The 17575-nt window shown below is 43.0% G+C and overlaps 1 protein-coding gene across 1 annotated transcript; it reads right to left on the reverse strand.

The window, feature by feature from the left end:
* Positions 1-10567: 10567 nt before the first annotated feature.
* On the reverse strand, positions 10568-17223 carry LOC117506294 (probable global transcription activator SNF2L2; the record flags this gene model as incomplete). The annotated part of the gene is made up of 5 exons (XM_034165782.1): positions 17156-17223; positions 13596-13726; positions 13085-13142; positions 12679-12776; positions 10568-10715 (listed from the first exon to the last, which is right to left on the reverse strand). Coding segments are annotated over exons 2-5 (414 nt in total), but the record flags the coding sequence as incomplete, so codon positions are not given.
* Between the last annotated feature and the right edge of the window lie 352 nt (positions 17224-17575).

The following is a 17575-nucleotide window of genomic DNA, read 5'->3' on the forward strand; positions in this document are numbered from 1 at the left end:
CGATGTGAATCTAATATATTCAAGGGTGTTGGGCATTCAGAAATCTTGTGACATTGATTTCACAGATGTACTTCGACATGAACTTGCACCACTGCCAACCTCAATATTTAAAGACAGTGGCGATATGCGCACTGCCACTGGAAAATCCTCTTTGAAAAAGAAACTTAAAGTTACTCTGTCTTCACGTCATGTACATGATGCCGAGGTAACTATCATTGATGGCTGTGCTATTCTCTGGTGCATACATGGGCCTTGCAAGGCAACTGTGCAGGATTACACTGACAATTTCTGTACCTTTGTGATCAACAAAACAAAGGTTTCAGATGTCTATGTTGTGTTTGATCGCTACTATGAGTACAGTATTAGAAGTGTCACAAGATCAAATCGGTCAGGTCAAACTGCTAGCTGACGCCATCGCCTCAACTTGACAAGTCCTCTTTCCCCGCAGAAAGTGGTTCTCACTGTAGTGGAGAATAAAACTCAGATAATTGATCTCATTTGTGCAGAACTAGTGAAGAAGGAGCTGTGCGGTCCCCACAAATTTGTGGTTACCGGAAAGGATTCCAAACCAGTTGAAGTCACCAAAGACGTGCTGGGAGAGGTCCGACTTGGAAAAATTTCATGAAGAGGCTGATGTGATAATGGTGCAGCAGATGGCTAGATTGGCACAATCTGGGGTTGAAAGTATTTCAGTTGTGTCTGACGATACAGATGTATTCATCTTACTGTTGCATTATTATGCAGATCTTCACCTCACATGCAACGTTACAATAGAAGCAACAGGAAGTGACCGAACAGTCATTGATATTGCAGAAACTGTTAAGGAACATTTACACATAGTAGCCAACTTGCTCGCCATGCATTGCTTGTCTGGCTGTGACACTGTAGCCCAACTGTTTGGGATAGGCAAAGGATCAGCTTAGAAAACCTTGAAGGCAGGACATTCTCTTACCAAGCTTGGATACCTGCATATTCCACTGGCAGAAGTGATTGCAGAGGCTACAGTGTTCATGGCACAGTGCTATGGATCAAACAAGGAAGTTATGTCTGATGTGAGAGTGGAATTGTGGTCAAAGAAGATGTCGAAAAAACGTGTGACATCAGCACCTGATCTGAAATGCCTTCCACCCACAACGGAAACATTTGCACAAAATGGCAGCAGGGCTCACCTTCAGGCTGCAATTTGGAGATCAGCGTTATCACCACACCTGCCAAGCATTGAGGTTACACAGTATGGCTGGAGTAAGGATGAACATTCTAAGACTCTCATACCTGTTACAACCCCCTCAGATGTTGCACTAGCACCACCATATGTTCTGAAAATGATCAGGTGTGGTTGTGCATCAGATGAAACATGTCAAAATGCACAGTGTGGATGTGAAGCTGCTCATCTACCATGTACATTCTTCTGTACATGTCATGGTGAGCCAAATGTCTGTAGGAATCCGTTTAACAAACGGAGGAAGCTGATGAAGGCTCTGTTAATGATGATGATGATGATATTCTCAGCCTTTAGACTGGTAGAAAGAGCTGCATTATTTACCCCAAATTCCAATTCAACTTTCTTGTAACTTTTGACACTGAATTACTTTTCCCTCAGCAAACACATATTTGAAGCAGTGGTTGAATTTATTATCTTGTGATCAGTTTGGAAATGGCTTTATCTTAATCCCTCATCCTTGAAAGGATAGGTGTAGATAGACTGTTTTTACTATTTTACCTTGTATAATAAAACTGCCATAATGAACAAATTAAATTTTGGTAATTAAAGCCTTCATTCACATGATTTGCATATGCAAATTAACACGAGATTAACAAAGAAATGGCATTTTTGTAACCAAACCCAATAGGCCTGAATATATGCATTGTTATTGTGTTTATATCATTTACGTTCATGTATATATGGACAAATAAACAGTAAGTTTGCATAATGCTGGTACTAATTTGCATAATTTTGCATATGCAAAACACCTGATCATTTCGGAAATGGGTTTATCTGTACCGTAAACCCTGAAAACATGGGTATAAACACCATTTTTATTCTGTTAGCTAGTATATTACCTGAATTACTGCCAAAAAAGAAATTTTGGTAATGGCTGCCTTCAATTGCATATTATGCAAATTGCCCAAGGGTGCTAGAGGGGAATTACCCAGATTGGTTAAAGACACCCCCTATAGATTTCAGAACTGCAAAAAAACTGGTGGTACGCCAAAACGAGAGTTACAAATGTAACCACGGTTCTATGAATTCTGGATGACCGCCAGAGGGCGGTGCTTTAGCACCTGGATAACTACATGTGCGCAGCACAGAGGTCGAGAATATATACCAACAAAGTCACACCATTGAATGTGACCTGGGTGACGTCACTGGTTGTCTTTATATACCAGACGCACCCAGCGCTCACTTCTTTTCGGAATGAACTCGCAAGACTCTGAGTGACAAGCAACTCTGGCGGTCATCCGGAATTCATAGAACCGTAGTTACATTCGTAACTCTCATTTTATTTCATTCCTCCTGACCGCCAGAGGGCGGTGCTTTAGCACCTGGATAACTTAATACCAACAAGGTCACGAAGAGTCACCCTCGCATCAGCAGTGGGGAGTGGAGGCAGACAACACCGCCGAAGTCACCGTAGGAGGAGCGGCCACATTCAGTCTGTAATAGCAGGTGAAGGTACAGGACGAAGCCCACGTAGCAGCAGCACAAATATCACTCAAACGGACACCTCTCAGTGCAGCCCAGGAGGTGGACACCCGTCTGGTGGAATGGCACGTAACCTTAGGAGGCTGAAGACCTCTGGACCTGTATACTTGTAAAATGGCATCCACGACCCAATGCGAGAGTCGCTGCTTTGAGACAGCACAGCCTCTTTTGTGATCACCGTAACACACAAACAGGGCATCCGTTTTCCGGATCCCGGCAGTCGCACTAATGTACTGCTTCAACATTCGGACAGGACACAGGAAACCTGAAACAGATAATCCTGGATCAGAATGCGGGACATACACTGCCAAGGAAACTGGCTGGTTAACATGAAAAGTTGAAATTCTCTTGGGTAAAAAGGACTGATTAGGCCACAGCGTAACCCCAGATCCGTCAGAATTCCATCGCAAACAGTCCCCAGCGACTGAGAGGGCATGGAGCTCTCCCACCCACTTAGCCGAAGACAGTGCAAGTAGAAAGGCAGTCTTCACTGACACCCATTTAAAATCAGCACTTTCAACTGGTTCAAAAGGGGATAAGCTTAAACCTTCCAGGACTAGAGGAAGGTCCCATGAAGGTACGTGTGCAAGCCTTGGAGGCCGCAAACGTAGAGCACCTTTCAAAAAACGACACACTAAGAGATGTGAACCCACTGACCGGCCATCAACGTAGACGTGCCGGGCAGAGATTGCAGCAACATAAACCTTCAAGGTAGCAACAGAAAGTCCTTTCTCCAGCAGTTCTTGTAAATATATGAGGAGAATAGGCACAGGGCAATGCTCCGGGTCTAACTTTTGTTTCTCACACCACCGCGCAAACAGCTTCCATCTGTTGTCATACAAAGCCCTGGTAGAAGCAGCACGTGAATTAGGGATATTCTGAACAACACCCTGGTCACAAGAACTTAACAAGGAGTCTGGCCCCTCAACGGCCACACATACAGTTGAAGGCGTTCTGGGTGAGGGTGCCAAATCCTCCCCTGTAGCTGTGACAACAAATCCTTCCTCTCCGGGAGAGCCCAAGGTTCTCCCTCGAGGAGTTTGTAAATCATGGGAAACCAAATCCTCCCAGGCCAGAATGGAGCAACCAGCAGCACCCTGTGGCTGCTCTGATCTATCCTGTGCAGTGTCAACATCAGCAGCGGGAGAGGAGGGAAGGCATAAAGGAGGCAATCCGGCCACGGGTGAGCCAATGCATCCTGCCCCAGCGGGCTGTCTGGTTCCAAGAGGGAGTACCATCATGGGCAATGTGTCGAGGTGCTTGAAGCGAAAAGGTCCACTTCCGCTGTGCCATATCATTTGGACCACAATCGGGTTCAGTCTCCACTCTCCCGGTGGTGGTTTCTGTCTGGAGAGTAAATCCGCTGCGCTGTTCTGTACACCGGGCAGATGAACTGCTCTGACACTCTGAAGGCGAGGCAACGCCCATAAGAGAAGCTTCCGAGTTTCCGCCAATGAGTGATTGGACCTGGTGCCCCCCTGATGGTTTATGTGATAGACTGTTGACGTGTTGTCCGACCGGACAAGAACATGTCTTCCTCTCAGGGCTGGGAGGAAATGCTTGAGAGCCAGTCGCACAGCGCAAAGCTCCAGCATGTTTATGTGTTGGAGTCTCTCCTGGGGACTCCAGACACCCCTCACCATCCTGTGATTCCACACGGCCCCCCAACCTTTGAGTGATGCATCTGTAACAACCACCTCTCGGCGAGAAGGAACAGAGCCTAGAGGGACACCCTTGCAGATGAAGTCCACGTTCCCCCAGGGTTTGAGGTGCAGAAGGCACTGGTTGGAGAGTCGTACAAGCCTGTGCTGATGCAACTTCGAGTTGAGGCCTAGGTTGTTGATCCAAATCTGTAGGGGACGCAAGAACAGAAGTCCCAAAGGTACCACTAGCGACACTGCAGTCAATTTGCCCATCAACCGGAGCAGCAAACCAAAAGGCAGCGTCACAGCCCGTTGAATGTGTGAGACGAGACGAATTATATCGTCCACTCTCTGCGTGGATGGTGATGCAGTCATAGTCAGGGAGTTGATGGCAATGCCGATGAAGGTCGTTTGTTGACTGGGAACAAGAGAACTCTTTGCAAAGTTCACTGTGAGTCCTAAATGAGAGACATGGTTCAGTAGAAGAGCTGTGTCGTTGTGCGCCTGCTCCTGAGTCGGAGCGCACACAAGCCAATCGTCTAAGTAGGGTAGGATTCTTAATCCAAGTGCTTGCAGTGGGGCTAGTGCTGCAGCCATACATCTGGTAAATGTACGAGGGGCAAGAGAGAGGCCGAAAGGAAGCACCCTGAACTGGTATGCCTGACCTTCGAAAGCAAAGCGGAGAAACTGCCTGTGATGAGGCGCCACTGGCACATGGAAATAGGCGTCTTTTAAGTCGACACTTGTGAACCAGTCTCCTGGTGTGATAGTTTGAAGGACATCTACTGTGCGGAGCATGTGAAACTGCAGCACTTTGATATAACGATTCAGACGTCGGAGATCGAGGATAGGATGAAAGCCGCCATCCTTCTTTGGAACAAGGAAGTAAATTGAATAGAACCCCCTGAGATGGTCTGATCTGTGAACTGCCTCTATGGCCCCCTTCTCCAGGAGTTCCAAAATCTCCCGTTGTAGGGCAGCAGACTGCACCGAGTTGGAAACAACAGTCATCCTCACCCCATTGAACTTTGGAGGACGACATCCGAACTGAATTCTGTAACTTTTGAACAAGGTTGAAATGACCCATGGGTCTTGAACTTGAGCCTCCCAGTGGCTGAGCTGATTTCGTGAAAAACGGCTGGGGGCCAAACATTGGCAGTCAGACCCGACCACCTCTGCCTCGCATCCCTGAGGACCTCTGGGTGCGATTACTGGAAGCTCTGCAAAACCGTTCAGTTCTCGGGGGTCTGCCCGTATGCTCACGAAAGGCAGGCTGCTGGGAGAGCTGTCCTCAACTGCAAAAGCACGTGCAGCTCTGGGAGTCGGCGGAAGCCTGGATGTAGAGTGAAAAGCTGTAGCACGTCTGACTGGCTGAGGTCTGAAAGACCGGTGTAGGTCAACAAACTGTTGCCGAGATTTACTAGCCTCAACAGCACGCTCTAAAGTTTGTTGGGCCACAGGTCCAAATACTTGGCCTGGAAGAACCGGCAGCGAACGGAGTGTGCCTCTGCAGGATTTGGAAAGGGGGGACTGCGCAAGCCACACCTGACGTCTAGTGATGGTAAGGGTTGACATCAGTCTGCCAAGCTCTCTGGACATATAAGCAAAGGTTTGGAGTGTGGCATCACTAAGACTTTGCGTAGTATCATCAACCTCTGCCTCCCTCAAAGACTTTGAGAGGGCAAGGGCTAAATGGGACAGTGAGTTGCCTAGGCGACCGATGCGAGCAGCTACGTCATAGCTTTTGGTGTGGAGGTCATCAGTGACCCTACACTGAGGGCGTGGGCAGCGGGCATCCGGCCGAGCAGCATCAGCTGGAGCCACAACCAGGTTCGCAATAATGCTGTCAACGGCGGGCATACGGTTCAGACCATACTGCGCTGAATCACACATAGAGCTAAGGGCTCTGCAGTCCTGTGATAGATGGGTCAATGATTTGGGGTCCGCCCAACATCGGTGGAGCTCCTCGATATATGGTTGTGAAACTGGAACGTTGAACTCAGGCTTCTGAGTGACTTTGAAAAAGGCACTTGAAGCGGTGGTTTCCGCAGGGGGATTGTCGACCCCAAGCCTGGATAAAGCCAACTGAACAGCTTGCTTGACAAAGGATAGTCCAGGTCCTGTTTGCGGCATTGACTCTGCCTCGGAGGTATGAGAGCCCACTAATGAATGGCTTGGAGAAAGACTCCTCTCATCCTCATCCTCCACACAGTTTATATCACTTGTCATGTACAAGGAATCAGTTGCAGCAATAGACACAACATCGTCCTCCTGCTGAGTAACTACATTGGTCTGATAAGCCTCATTAGGGACAGCAGGAACTGTCACTGCATCCTTAGGCTGTAGATTCAGAAGCAAGGACTTAATCTGAGCAAACTCAGAAGTCAACATTTCGACCTTTTCAGCCAAAGCATGGTCATGAATAACCTTCTTAGCAGAAGGGGCTCCTGCATGTGGGCGTTTACGGCGCTTTGGGTCCTTCCTGGGGCTGGAGGCCAAAGTCGCACTAGATATTCCACTTTCCAATGCCGCAAGTCTAGAAGATCTCTCTGCCAGTGGCAATGCTGGCACAATTAAGGCAGGCATCGCCAGTCAGGGCTTCCCTCAGGTGTCCGATCCCAAGACAGGAGGGGCAAAACATATGTCCATCATCTGGGCTCAAGGGAGCCAAACAGGTACTACAGCCATGCAACAAAGGCCCTGTCAACATTGTGGACTGCGTGCAGATGGCTAACGCAAGCCCTGATGATTACAAATGGAAAGACAAAGCGTGAATCACACGCAGTGTAAATAGTAACACGAGGCACGGAGCGTGAAGCACTCACAGCCGTCGGCTTGACACGAGGCACGGAGCGTGAAGCACTCACAGCCACCGGCTCGACACGAGGCACGGAGCGTGAAGCACTCACAGCCGCCGGCTCGACACAAGGCACGGAGCGTGAAGCACTCACAGCCGCAGACTCGACACGAGGCACGGAGCGTGAAGCACTCACAGCCGCAGACTCGACACGAGGCATGGAGCGTGAAGCACTCACAGCCGTCGGTTTGACACGAGGCACGGAGCATGAAGCACTCACAGCCGCAGACTCGACACGAGGCATGGAGCGTGAAGCACTCCACCCGCAGACTCGGCACGGAGCTTGAAACACTCACAGTGTAAAAGCTAATACAAGGCCCGGAGCGTGAAACACTCACAGCCACAGTAATAACACGATGCACACAGCCGAAAAAAACTCAGAGCCCAAGTGCTAAGTCACTTAGAGCAACGACGACAACACTAGCTGCTAGCGGAGCTTTTAAACTTAGCAAATGGCGGCAGTGCAGACAAAGTACTTCAAGGAGTGGAAAACACTCACGGCAAGCCCAACACAGTACCCTATACTGGTTCTGATACACACACTACCACGCAGTTAACGGGGTTAGCGACACAACTAAACAAATAGCCAGCTTTCATCGAAACAACACAGCTAATGTGCACAGAGAAAAATATCCAGCAGGGCAGCGGCAAGGCGCGCACCCGGCGTTTAGGAAGGTGTACTCACGACAGGCGTCAAAGAATACAAAAAACGGTGAAGCCGTGTCTCGCAGCCTCTGGAGGACGTGTGCAGTGCACGTAGCTCCAACCAAAGGTGGGTTGCAAGGCTACAAGCGAGAGTGGTAATCGCAGCTAAATGCGTTCTCAACCTCTAAGAATGCGAGAATGTAGAAAAGAAGCGAGCGCTGGGTGGTATATATAAAGACAACCAGTGACGTCACCCAGGTCACATTCAATGGTGTGACTTTGTTGGTATATATTCTCGACCTCTGTGCTTTCGCACATGTAGTTATCCAGGTGCTAAAGCACCGCCCTCTGGCTGTCAGGAGGAATGAAATAGAACAAGGTTATGTCACATACCGCAGGACTATTTAGAAAAGAATGAAGTGTGAAACCACAAGAATTACAAAATTCACTGTATACTCATACACTTACAATTGTGAATGCTCTAGTCTTGCAACAATGAAGAAATCTGGCCCACTGGGTGCATTTTTTCCTAAAATACCATTTCATACTGGTTCATCTGCACCTTAGAAGTCAGCACTAGTCAGTCTGTTTACATCGCATGGCAAACAGACCCTACAGAGGTTTAATATTACAGAAATATATGCTTCTTCGGTGTTGATTTAAATGCACTACAACTATGAAGCATTTTCACTGAAAATATACCACAGTCAAACTTCTCAGCATGGCAGCATGGACGCAATGCAAAATGCAACAGGTAGTCAACATCCAATTTGATGAAACATTTACTGTAAGAAGGTATCACACACTGGTGTGTCAGTTAACAGCACGAGATGAGTCCGCTGCATTTTGTTTCACAATGTTGATTCAAACAGAATAAAATCCATAACTATGCAACACAATATTTTCAAAAATATATGAGCAAAAACAATATGAAATTGGCCCTTGAGAGCTACTGAAAGTTACTTAACTGTGAATGCCCGCTATATCATATCACAGTACTGATAAGCAGTGACAGACAGGAAACTAGAGAGGACCAAACAGTGCAATCCCTGTCACCACAGACAATGCAAAGAACATTCTGAATGCAGTCAATCAGACAGCTGGTGTGCAGCCACAGATTGGGTGCCTTGCACATGTTGTTAACCTTACAGTCAAGAATGCAATCTCATGAAGCCAGGTATCCCACCTCTTGAGGAGGGAACAGCCACTTGTGCCCTCAAAACCAATCAAGTAGACACTGGAAGTGCCAGTTATCAAACTAAAACATGATGTCACACCTCATTTGAACACTACATACAGCATGCTGGACCTTTATTTGAAACAGGAGGGTGCCATCTATTCTGCCATGATGAACAAGAATATCAAGTAGAATCTCAAGGACACTGGCATCTTGACTGACTGTGAGACAAAACTGGCAGAGGACCTCATTAACTTTTCTGTCGACTGTGACAGCCCTCGTGAGCACAGAAACAATTATAATTGACAGAGGGAGATAAATTGACACAGGGAGATAATAACATTTTATTAACCGAGCAAGCAAGGTTAATAATTAGTTTATTATAGGACTGTTTTTGTAGTTGCATCGATATTTTGCATGTCTACTTCGAGCTTGTTTGCTGTTAATTCCTCCAGTTCAAACCCACCAGTGTAATAAAATTAGCTTGGAGAATGGTCCTCTTCGTTGCTCATAATTTCTTTGTTCGCTTTTTGTTTTATTTTGCTTTTAAATTTCTTGTTTAACAAGGGAAATGTGTGTCGCCTTGGTTCCTGCATCTTTTTCTGTCTGTTTTCCAAGTGGCATGCTGCCGAGCTGATCATCACAGCTGTCACTCATCATCACCTGCAGTATATCAACTCAGATTCTACACTTCGGCCTTTGCGAGAAACGCAGTCCTCACTTCCAGAGATCCCGCACCTCTCAGCTTAGTGGACTGCCACCTGGCTTCATCCTCACTATCTCCACGCCGCCCGGATAATCTTAAATTTGCAAATGTGATACTCATTCCGGACCAACTGTCATGTTAACCAGTCTAATATGGGAAAATATCAGACGAGAAATCAGCCAATCAGAGCGCGCGTACCTTCACAGCCATATAATAATTATTCTTCCTCTGAAGAAATACCAACAGTAAAGACATGGAAGGCAAATACATGCACAAACCCAAATTTCCAGGACTAGGTGCATAGAGCCACAGCCCTGAAACCTGAAGTATCTGCCAAACCTGGAAGAACACGTGTACATCAAAAAATATATAGTGATCTCAAAGAGATGATGGAACCTGAATCACAGTTACTGCAACTTTATTTTTTTGTAGAACTAATTTTAATAGTATCCTAACAAATCATCATTACAATTGCGGTGGTTATTAAAGCAGACAACATATTTGTACTGTGTTCCTTTTTGTTACTTTGCTGACATGAAGGTTTTAGTTATTTTTAAAAAATCTTACATTTGTCATTTTATTCTCCAGGGGCAACCTAGTGACGGCGAAGGCCAATGTCAACCTCAGCAGACTAACAGGTATCACAAACATCATCTCCACCACAGAATAAATGAATAAAATCTGCCAAGGCAGCAGAATTAAAAAAGGTCTTTACAACAGATGAGGCAACACCAGGACTTTGCCCAGCAAGTTGTAAAAAAAACAAAACAAACAAAATACCCCTACCCCAGGATAACTATACCTTAAAAAAAAGAATAAGAATATTTGTGCATACCTGGTACTGTTTGAGTGTGCCATTGATCAGCAGGGAGGACTGCTTCTCCACTCTCTCAATGACAGCATGGGCCACACCATAGTATGACTGGGAGCACATCTGCCCAGTTGGAACACTGTACTCATCATCCACATCCTGTTTGGCCGTCCTAAATGGGTGCAAAGCAAAACGATAGAGAAAAGAGTCACAATGGAGGTCACTGAAAGCTTTCTAACCTTCACTCAACTGCGCATTGCAGAACACATTTTATTGATCTTCGTGAAGGCAACGTTTAGTTTTATACATAATTAACATCAGGCATAAAATGTGCCAAATCATATATGCAAATACCAAACCGAATTTCCACACTACACGAGCCAGGACCCGAGATAATAAGAACCAGCAGGGTACCAGGAGCAACTATGCTGCTGCTGGGCAACACCAAGCAGAAGGGTAATAAGGCCAGTACCATGAGACTTGGACTCACAGTGTTCTACTATGGGGTGGATGAGAGGGCAAATGTCGTAGGCGTAAAGCTGAAAAAAAGAGTTCATTAAGAGTGTGTTGGATATGAAGACAGTATATGACAAAGAGAGGTGTGTGACGCTGGGAACTGGTGGGGTGTTAATGAATGTCATCAGTGTATTTAGGGCAAGTGGAGTGGGAGATGGAGGAAAAAGCTTTCTGAAGAGACTTAGATAAGGTGATGGAGAGAGTACCTAAAGAAGCAAGCATGGTGACTGGAAGGCTATAGGCAGGTATATTATTAAAGAAAGAATGTGAAAGGGCAGTTAGTGGTGCATTGGAAATGACTGCGGTGAATGCATATTAAAAAAATAAAAATAAAGAGGAGCACAGAACAACAAAAAGTGGAAGAAGGTGCAGATGGGTGGACTACTGATTTATTTTATGCAGGAGTTGGTAACTGAAAGAGGTTACAAACGGTATGATGGCGGTCGGGGAGAGTGTAGTTACACAGTGTCAGATGGTGGTTTGTATGAAGCCTTTGAAGGTGAAGAAGAGGATGAAAGTGACAGCTGAACCATGGGTCACATAGTGGAAGGTGAAGAGGCAAGGCCGTCATGTGAAATGAGGTCAGACAGGCACTGCGTGGTGGTGAAGCGTAACTGGATGACTTGACAAAAGTCATGAGGGAGACAGCCCGAAAAGTACTACGTGAGACAGAGGAAGGCAAGGAGACTTGATGATAGAATGAAAAAGCGCAGGAAAGTATGAGGGGGAAGATTGGGCTTTTGACATTGGGCTTTTGAAAGAAAAACTGTGATTTGATTTTGGTTAGGATTGCTCAACAATCAAAGTCAGAGATCAAGGTCAAATTTTTGGCCTGTGCTAATACATAGGAAAATTGCTAATTTTATTAATATATTTACACATTTTACTGTTAATGAACTTGACTGTTTAACAGCCCATTTAACATACAAAATGACCATAACATAAAATAAAGACAGCGCGATGGAGTTGCATCTGAGGCCTCATTGCTAATTGCAGGTTCTTAATAGCCGCTAAGGCAACTGTTGCATGTAACTGCAATGCAACAGTCATCACATAAAAGCAATACTTGAGCATTATTTAATTTTTTTTTCTTTAATATACTGTATAGTTCTACTACAGCTACCTTTTGGAATTATGACAATTTCTCATGTTACTAATGTAACCATCTGTGCTCCAAGTCAACGACATAATTTTTATCTTGATGTTCCTTGACATCTTAATTTATCCAAAGATGCTCAAACATAAGAAATTCAAAAACACACTAGAATGTTTTTGTCTTGTATAACAAAACAGTAGTTTGATGACTAGACAAAAGGACAATCAGACGAATGCTGCAGGTTATAGTACCTCTGAGGTTAGGGTTAGTGTTATGTGTTCAACATACATCATCTTATCCGGTCTTTACCATCATGAGCGTCTCATAAGTTTTTTTATGGTTTCTGTAACACCCATCAGTAAAATGTCAAACAAAGCACACTAAGCTTGTAACAAGGCAACTCACAGAGCCTAAAGTAATTATTTTATCTGCTTTGCTTAACTGATTCCAGTCCTGGTCTAAATTAAATTGTGCCCTGCCAGGTAAAACTGACACACTGGGATAGAGGGAATTTAGACAATACTCAATGATGTTCTTGGCTGCAGTCACAATCACTTCATCTCCATTGGCATCAATTATCTTCTTCTCTTCCATTTCTGCCTTGGTGCCCTCTTCTTCTTCCTTAAAACAGAATTGGCACCATATGACAGACAACAGTGTTTTAATAACAGCATACAAAGATTACATTAGTAGTAGTCAAGACAGGGATAACTTCACAAAATAAATAATTAAATGCAAAGAAAGAAATTCCAGAATAGCACATTCAACTACAGCCCCCTAGTGGATTTTGAACCATGGATTTTGTATAAATATGAGCAGAGTTGGACATATCGATTTCTGAATAGCCTTTGCAGTACATGGAAAATCACAGGAAACTATTGGGCTCAAATCCTTCAGTGTGAGAGTTTACTAATTATATATTTACTAACCTCTTCCTCGAACTCTGAGCCACTCTCTTCACTGTCAGACCGCGGGGCAACCTCATACCTGGTTTTAAAAGGAAGAATCCCAGTAAGTAAGAAATTATGCAGAAAAGGGTCCCATGAAAATGATGCACATATCAGGGCACATTTTAGCAACAAACCAACAGCATCAAAGGAATTAAGTAAAATTAGTAAAGAAGGGCAAACAGATTCCCAAAAGTATAATTAAGTATACAGCAAGGGTAAAACTGATGGTGAGGAAAGAAGATAAAAAAAATGGTATCATTAAGAACAACAACAGTTTAATTAATCATTTTAAGAAATCAGAACTGTGTGTTTGTTTCTGTAAGATTTCAGCAGAATTAATTCAACACACAAAGCATAATTTCAGAGCATAATTATCCTCTGACAAAATTGAGCCTTTTGCTTCTGGCAACTGTTCATCATCACCCCCCCCCCCCCCCCCCCTTTGTTCTTCTAATGTGTAATAATTAAACTGCACAATGTCCGTCCTTACCCGGGATTCATCTCTAGCCAGGCCTCTAGCTGACTGGATTTGGGAGCATCAGTTCCCTGCAGGACTTTTCCCGTCTCTGTCTGAATCACTTTGACTGGCAGCTCACTCATTTGACTACTTTCATCTATGGGCTACACAACAAACACACCACAAGGACAAAACATGAGCATGGCGATGTGAGGTAAAGACAGCAACGCACACGATTAACCACTGTGAACATGCTGGACTCTTAACAATTTTAAATGACAATAAATATGAAGAGTTGGTACATGACAATGGCATATAATAAATACAATGTACTGCATTCCCAAACTGCCTGTTGACATTTTTACTTTTTTATTTGTTTACTGCAACTAAAAGAAGAGCAAATACAAAAAAAATAACTAAAATCTGTACAACACAAACTATACATGCCTGTTGACATTTTTTTTTAAATAATTTCAAGCTCCAGAAACGTGTAATTCTAATAAGATTAATCACTGAATCACAACAATATCCTGCAGGTATTTCATTATATCAGTGGCTACTGAATTTATTGTTTTCATGCCTGAATATTGTGATTACAACTGGGAGGCAAACAGCTCTTTGATATAAATGTGAATGTTAAATGTTAAACCAGATTTACATAAGAAATTAGAACAATAAACCACTCCTATGCTAACATGGGAGTCAGAGAACAAAAGGATATCAAGTGGTGCTTGCTGGACAAACATGTCAGTCAAAACCAAAAAAGAATGTATTTTGTTTTTGGCCTTGCCGTCATTGATCTGAGAACCTTATATTTATTTTGTGTCTAAAATTTCTAGCAGTTTAGTCAAATTGCAACACACATTTTTCTTAATCATCAGTAACTAGTGCCTATCTGAAAATAAAGAGGACATGTTTTAGTGTATGGAGGGCAGATTAAGAATAAAAGTAATGAGATGCAATAAAGGTGAATAAACACTGCAACTTTCCATTTGTTCCATCTGAATTATTAACAAAATGTTCACCTTTATTTGGTTGTATTTTACAAAAGGCATCCCTGAGATGTGAAACAACCAGTGGTGGGCAAAGATAACCAAAAATTAACTTCGATAACAGATAATCAGATAACTAAAAAGTTATCTTTGATAAAGATAAAACAATAAACCACCCAAAAATGTATCGGAAGTTACAGATAACCGATAACAGATAAATTCCGATATTGTCTCTGGTACATTTACAACTACTAATAAAACGAATTTAAGTTTTAATGCAACAATAGCTTCTAGTAATATTAAAAGTAACAACAGACCCAACAATGAGACCACACTTTTGTGTTTGAACATTCTGCCCCTGCTGGAAGCGCTTGTTTACTACAGAGCTCCCAGCACAGAGGCACTCAGAGCAGCCATAAAGCCAACTCTCTATCATTTACAACACTCCGGTCAGGCGGAGGTCTTGAAAAATAAAGTCATGCTGACTTATGGTTTTGATTTATAAATAACATTAATACCGATAGAATAACTCCATTAATGTCAATTCTGTCATTTGTACAAAGTTAAAATATAGCATATATCGTTTAATGTTGAATAATGCACTAATTCTGAGGTTTTGTAACAAACACAGACAGATCGCAAAGGATTCTGGGTAAAAGTACCTCTGCTAAACACTGATTGGTTCAGTCATTCATTATGTAAACCAACACGTTAACGTGACGTCTGTCGTGTATTGGTGTTTACAGATAAATGTGCTTTTGTAAAATATTCCATTCTTTTATTTGTAAAAACAGGCATTTTTACGGAGCCCTGGAAGTGTCATCGCAAAATGTTTTGCATGTGGAGAGAATGTGTGCACGTTTTATTATGATGTAAAACGTGCTTTACACTGTGCGAGATGATTTTTCATGCAGGAATTTTTTGGACCGAGTTTCAGGTTAATCACGCATCCTGCATCGTGTAGTGTACATGGAGTAACAAGCTGCGTTTAACATCTCAGGACCACCTCCTGATCGCCGATCGTATGGTCCAATGAAAATCAAACCTGTTTGATATTATTCTGGTCGGCCGTCGTGAGGGTATCCTGCTGCTGAAAAGCTACAAGCATCTAACCGCTTGCACTGTGCCTGTGCAAACACAGCAGAGCTGTCTTGTAATGTTATTTTTATTTTTTTTGCTGTTGTTTTGTTTTTAAACTTCATTTGTAAAAAAAAAAAAAAAAAAAAAAAGCCATTTGCAAAGCCAAAAAGTTGATTTGGTGCACAGACGCTTAGTACTTAGGGCGAATACTGCCATAAACACTACTGGCCAGTAGATGGCAGTAGAGGCCTTGAAAACAAAATTCCAGATAATCCCTGTCTTCTACATTTAAAATGTGTGGAATTTAACAAACGCAAATACAATAACAACGTCTATAAACCCAGAGAATATATTCACAAGAGTTTTAGGCACTAGAGTTTAATGCTGTTGTCCGTGGAGCCTGAACAGAGTGTCTGAAATGCAATTGTCCTGTCATGAACATACTGAGATTACATCATCCTACCCATAATGCACTGCTGGACACAGCATGTGCTCACAAAACCTTAAAAATTAGCACATTACTTTAAAACTAAAACATATATCTGATATTTTCACTTTATAAAACGTCAGACATGACAGTAATTTTAAATAACTTGTCCAAAATTAGTTTGGTTAAAATTTGAACCATAAGTTAAAAATGTATGCCTCTGGATGACTTAGGTGATATTGCTAGCATATCAGTATGGTGTTAAAGGGAATTTTTTTTTTTGGCCATTTCTCCTTTGTCTACAGAGGATAGAGACACTTTTCATAGAAGCAGCTCTCTTCTGTTAGTAGAGGGTATAACTGTCCATCTGTTACAAAACTTTTAACAGGTAGGTGCTGAACTGATTTAAAATTTTTAAAATGCTTGTCGCTGTTTAGCTTTGTTTATCGGTCTAAAAGTTATCGGACAAAAATTAATTGGAAGATAATTGGTCCGATAATGGTTTTAAAGTTATCTAAAAAGATAATCCGATAATGAAAACGTTATCTTTGATAATTATCTGTTATCGGATTATCGGAAGTGTGCCCACCACTGGAAACAACCACTTTAATTGATGTTCACAGATTTGTTTTTATATTTGAAAGTAGAATGCTTATAATAGCCACGTCACATGTCAGAAACACATGAGTACTCATGACTACTTTGTTTTTGGACATCTCCGTAGCTGTTTGTTGCAAATGCTGTACACTTTGAAGTTGGAAGTGCACAAAGTAATCCCGGTGGGTCATTGGATGGTCACTAACAGCCTAAATCTTAATTGTTATGATTTCGGTGCGACATGTCCTTTAAGCCCCTTGTCTAAGGCAGGTAGCATGAGTGGGATTCGAACCCAGGTCTACATATTGGCATGCCAGCTTCTTAGCTACTGAGCTACCTGCTCTACTATGTAAATACCAGTGTACAGGATGCATAAATGCAGGATGGATACAAATACACTGAAAAGTGAAATATTTGACTACATGTTCAATAGCTCTGTGATAGACGGAAAGATTAACAGAAAATTTGAAAAGAGAGTTACACAACTGCTGGCTTACTTCTCCATCGGGTCCTATTGCACTGGTACCCTCACCATCTCCATCCACTTTCTAAACATCAAACACACAAACAAATTTTGCAGATATACGATTACAAAATTCTGTGGTGTATTTCCAAGAACACACAATAAGCAAAAAAAAAAATTCACTCTCAGGAAAATTAATAAATAGTTAAGGATGAACTCACTGACATAGATGTGATTTATTCCTTATCTAGATACTCTGTTACCTTCTGTTATTATCAATGACTTTACAGTACTCGTACATCCAGATATATTGCATATTTTTCTTCCTTAATGAACTGTCATCAGTGTCAGAGATTTCAATCTGTACTGGTTCCAAACACTAGACGAGATGATTTCAGTAATTAGCCACACCTCTCTGACAGAGTGAAATTGTGACAGAGACATTTTAGCCCCA

The sequence above is a fragment of the Thalassophryne amazonica genome, unplaced genomic scaffold (assembly GCF_902500255.1).
Source record: "Thalassophryne amazonica unplaced genomic scaffold, fThaAma1.1, whole genome shotgun sequence".
Taxonomy (NCBI): Eukaryota; Metazoa; Chordata; class Actinopteri; order Batrachoidiformes; family Batrachoididae; genus Thalassophryne; species Thalassophryne amazonica.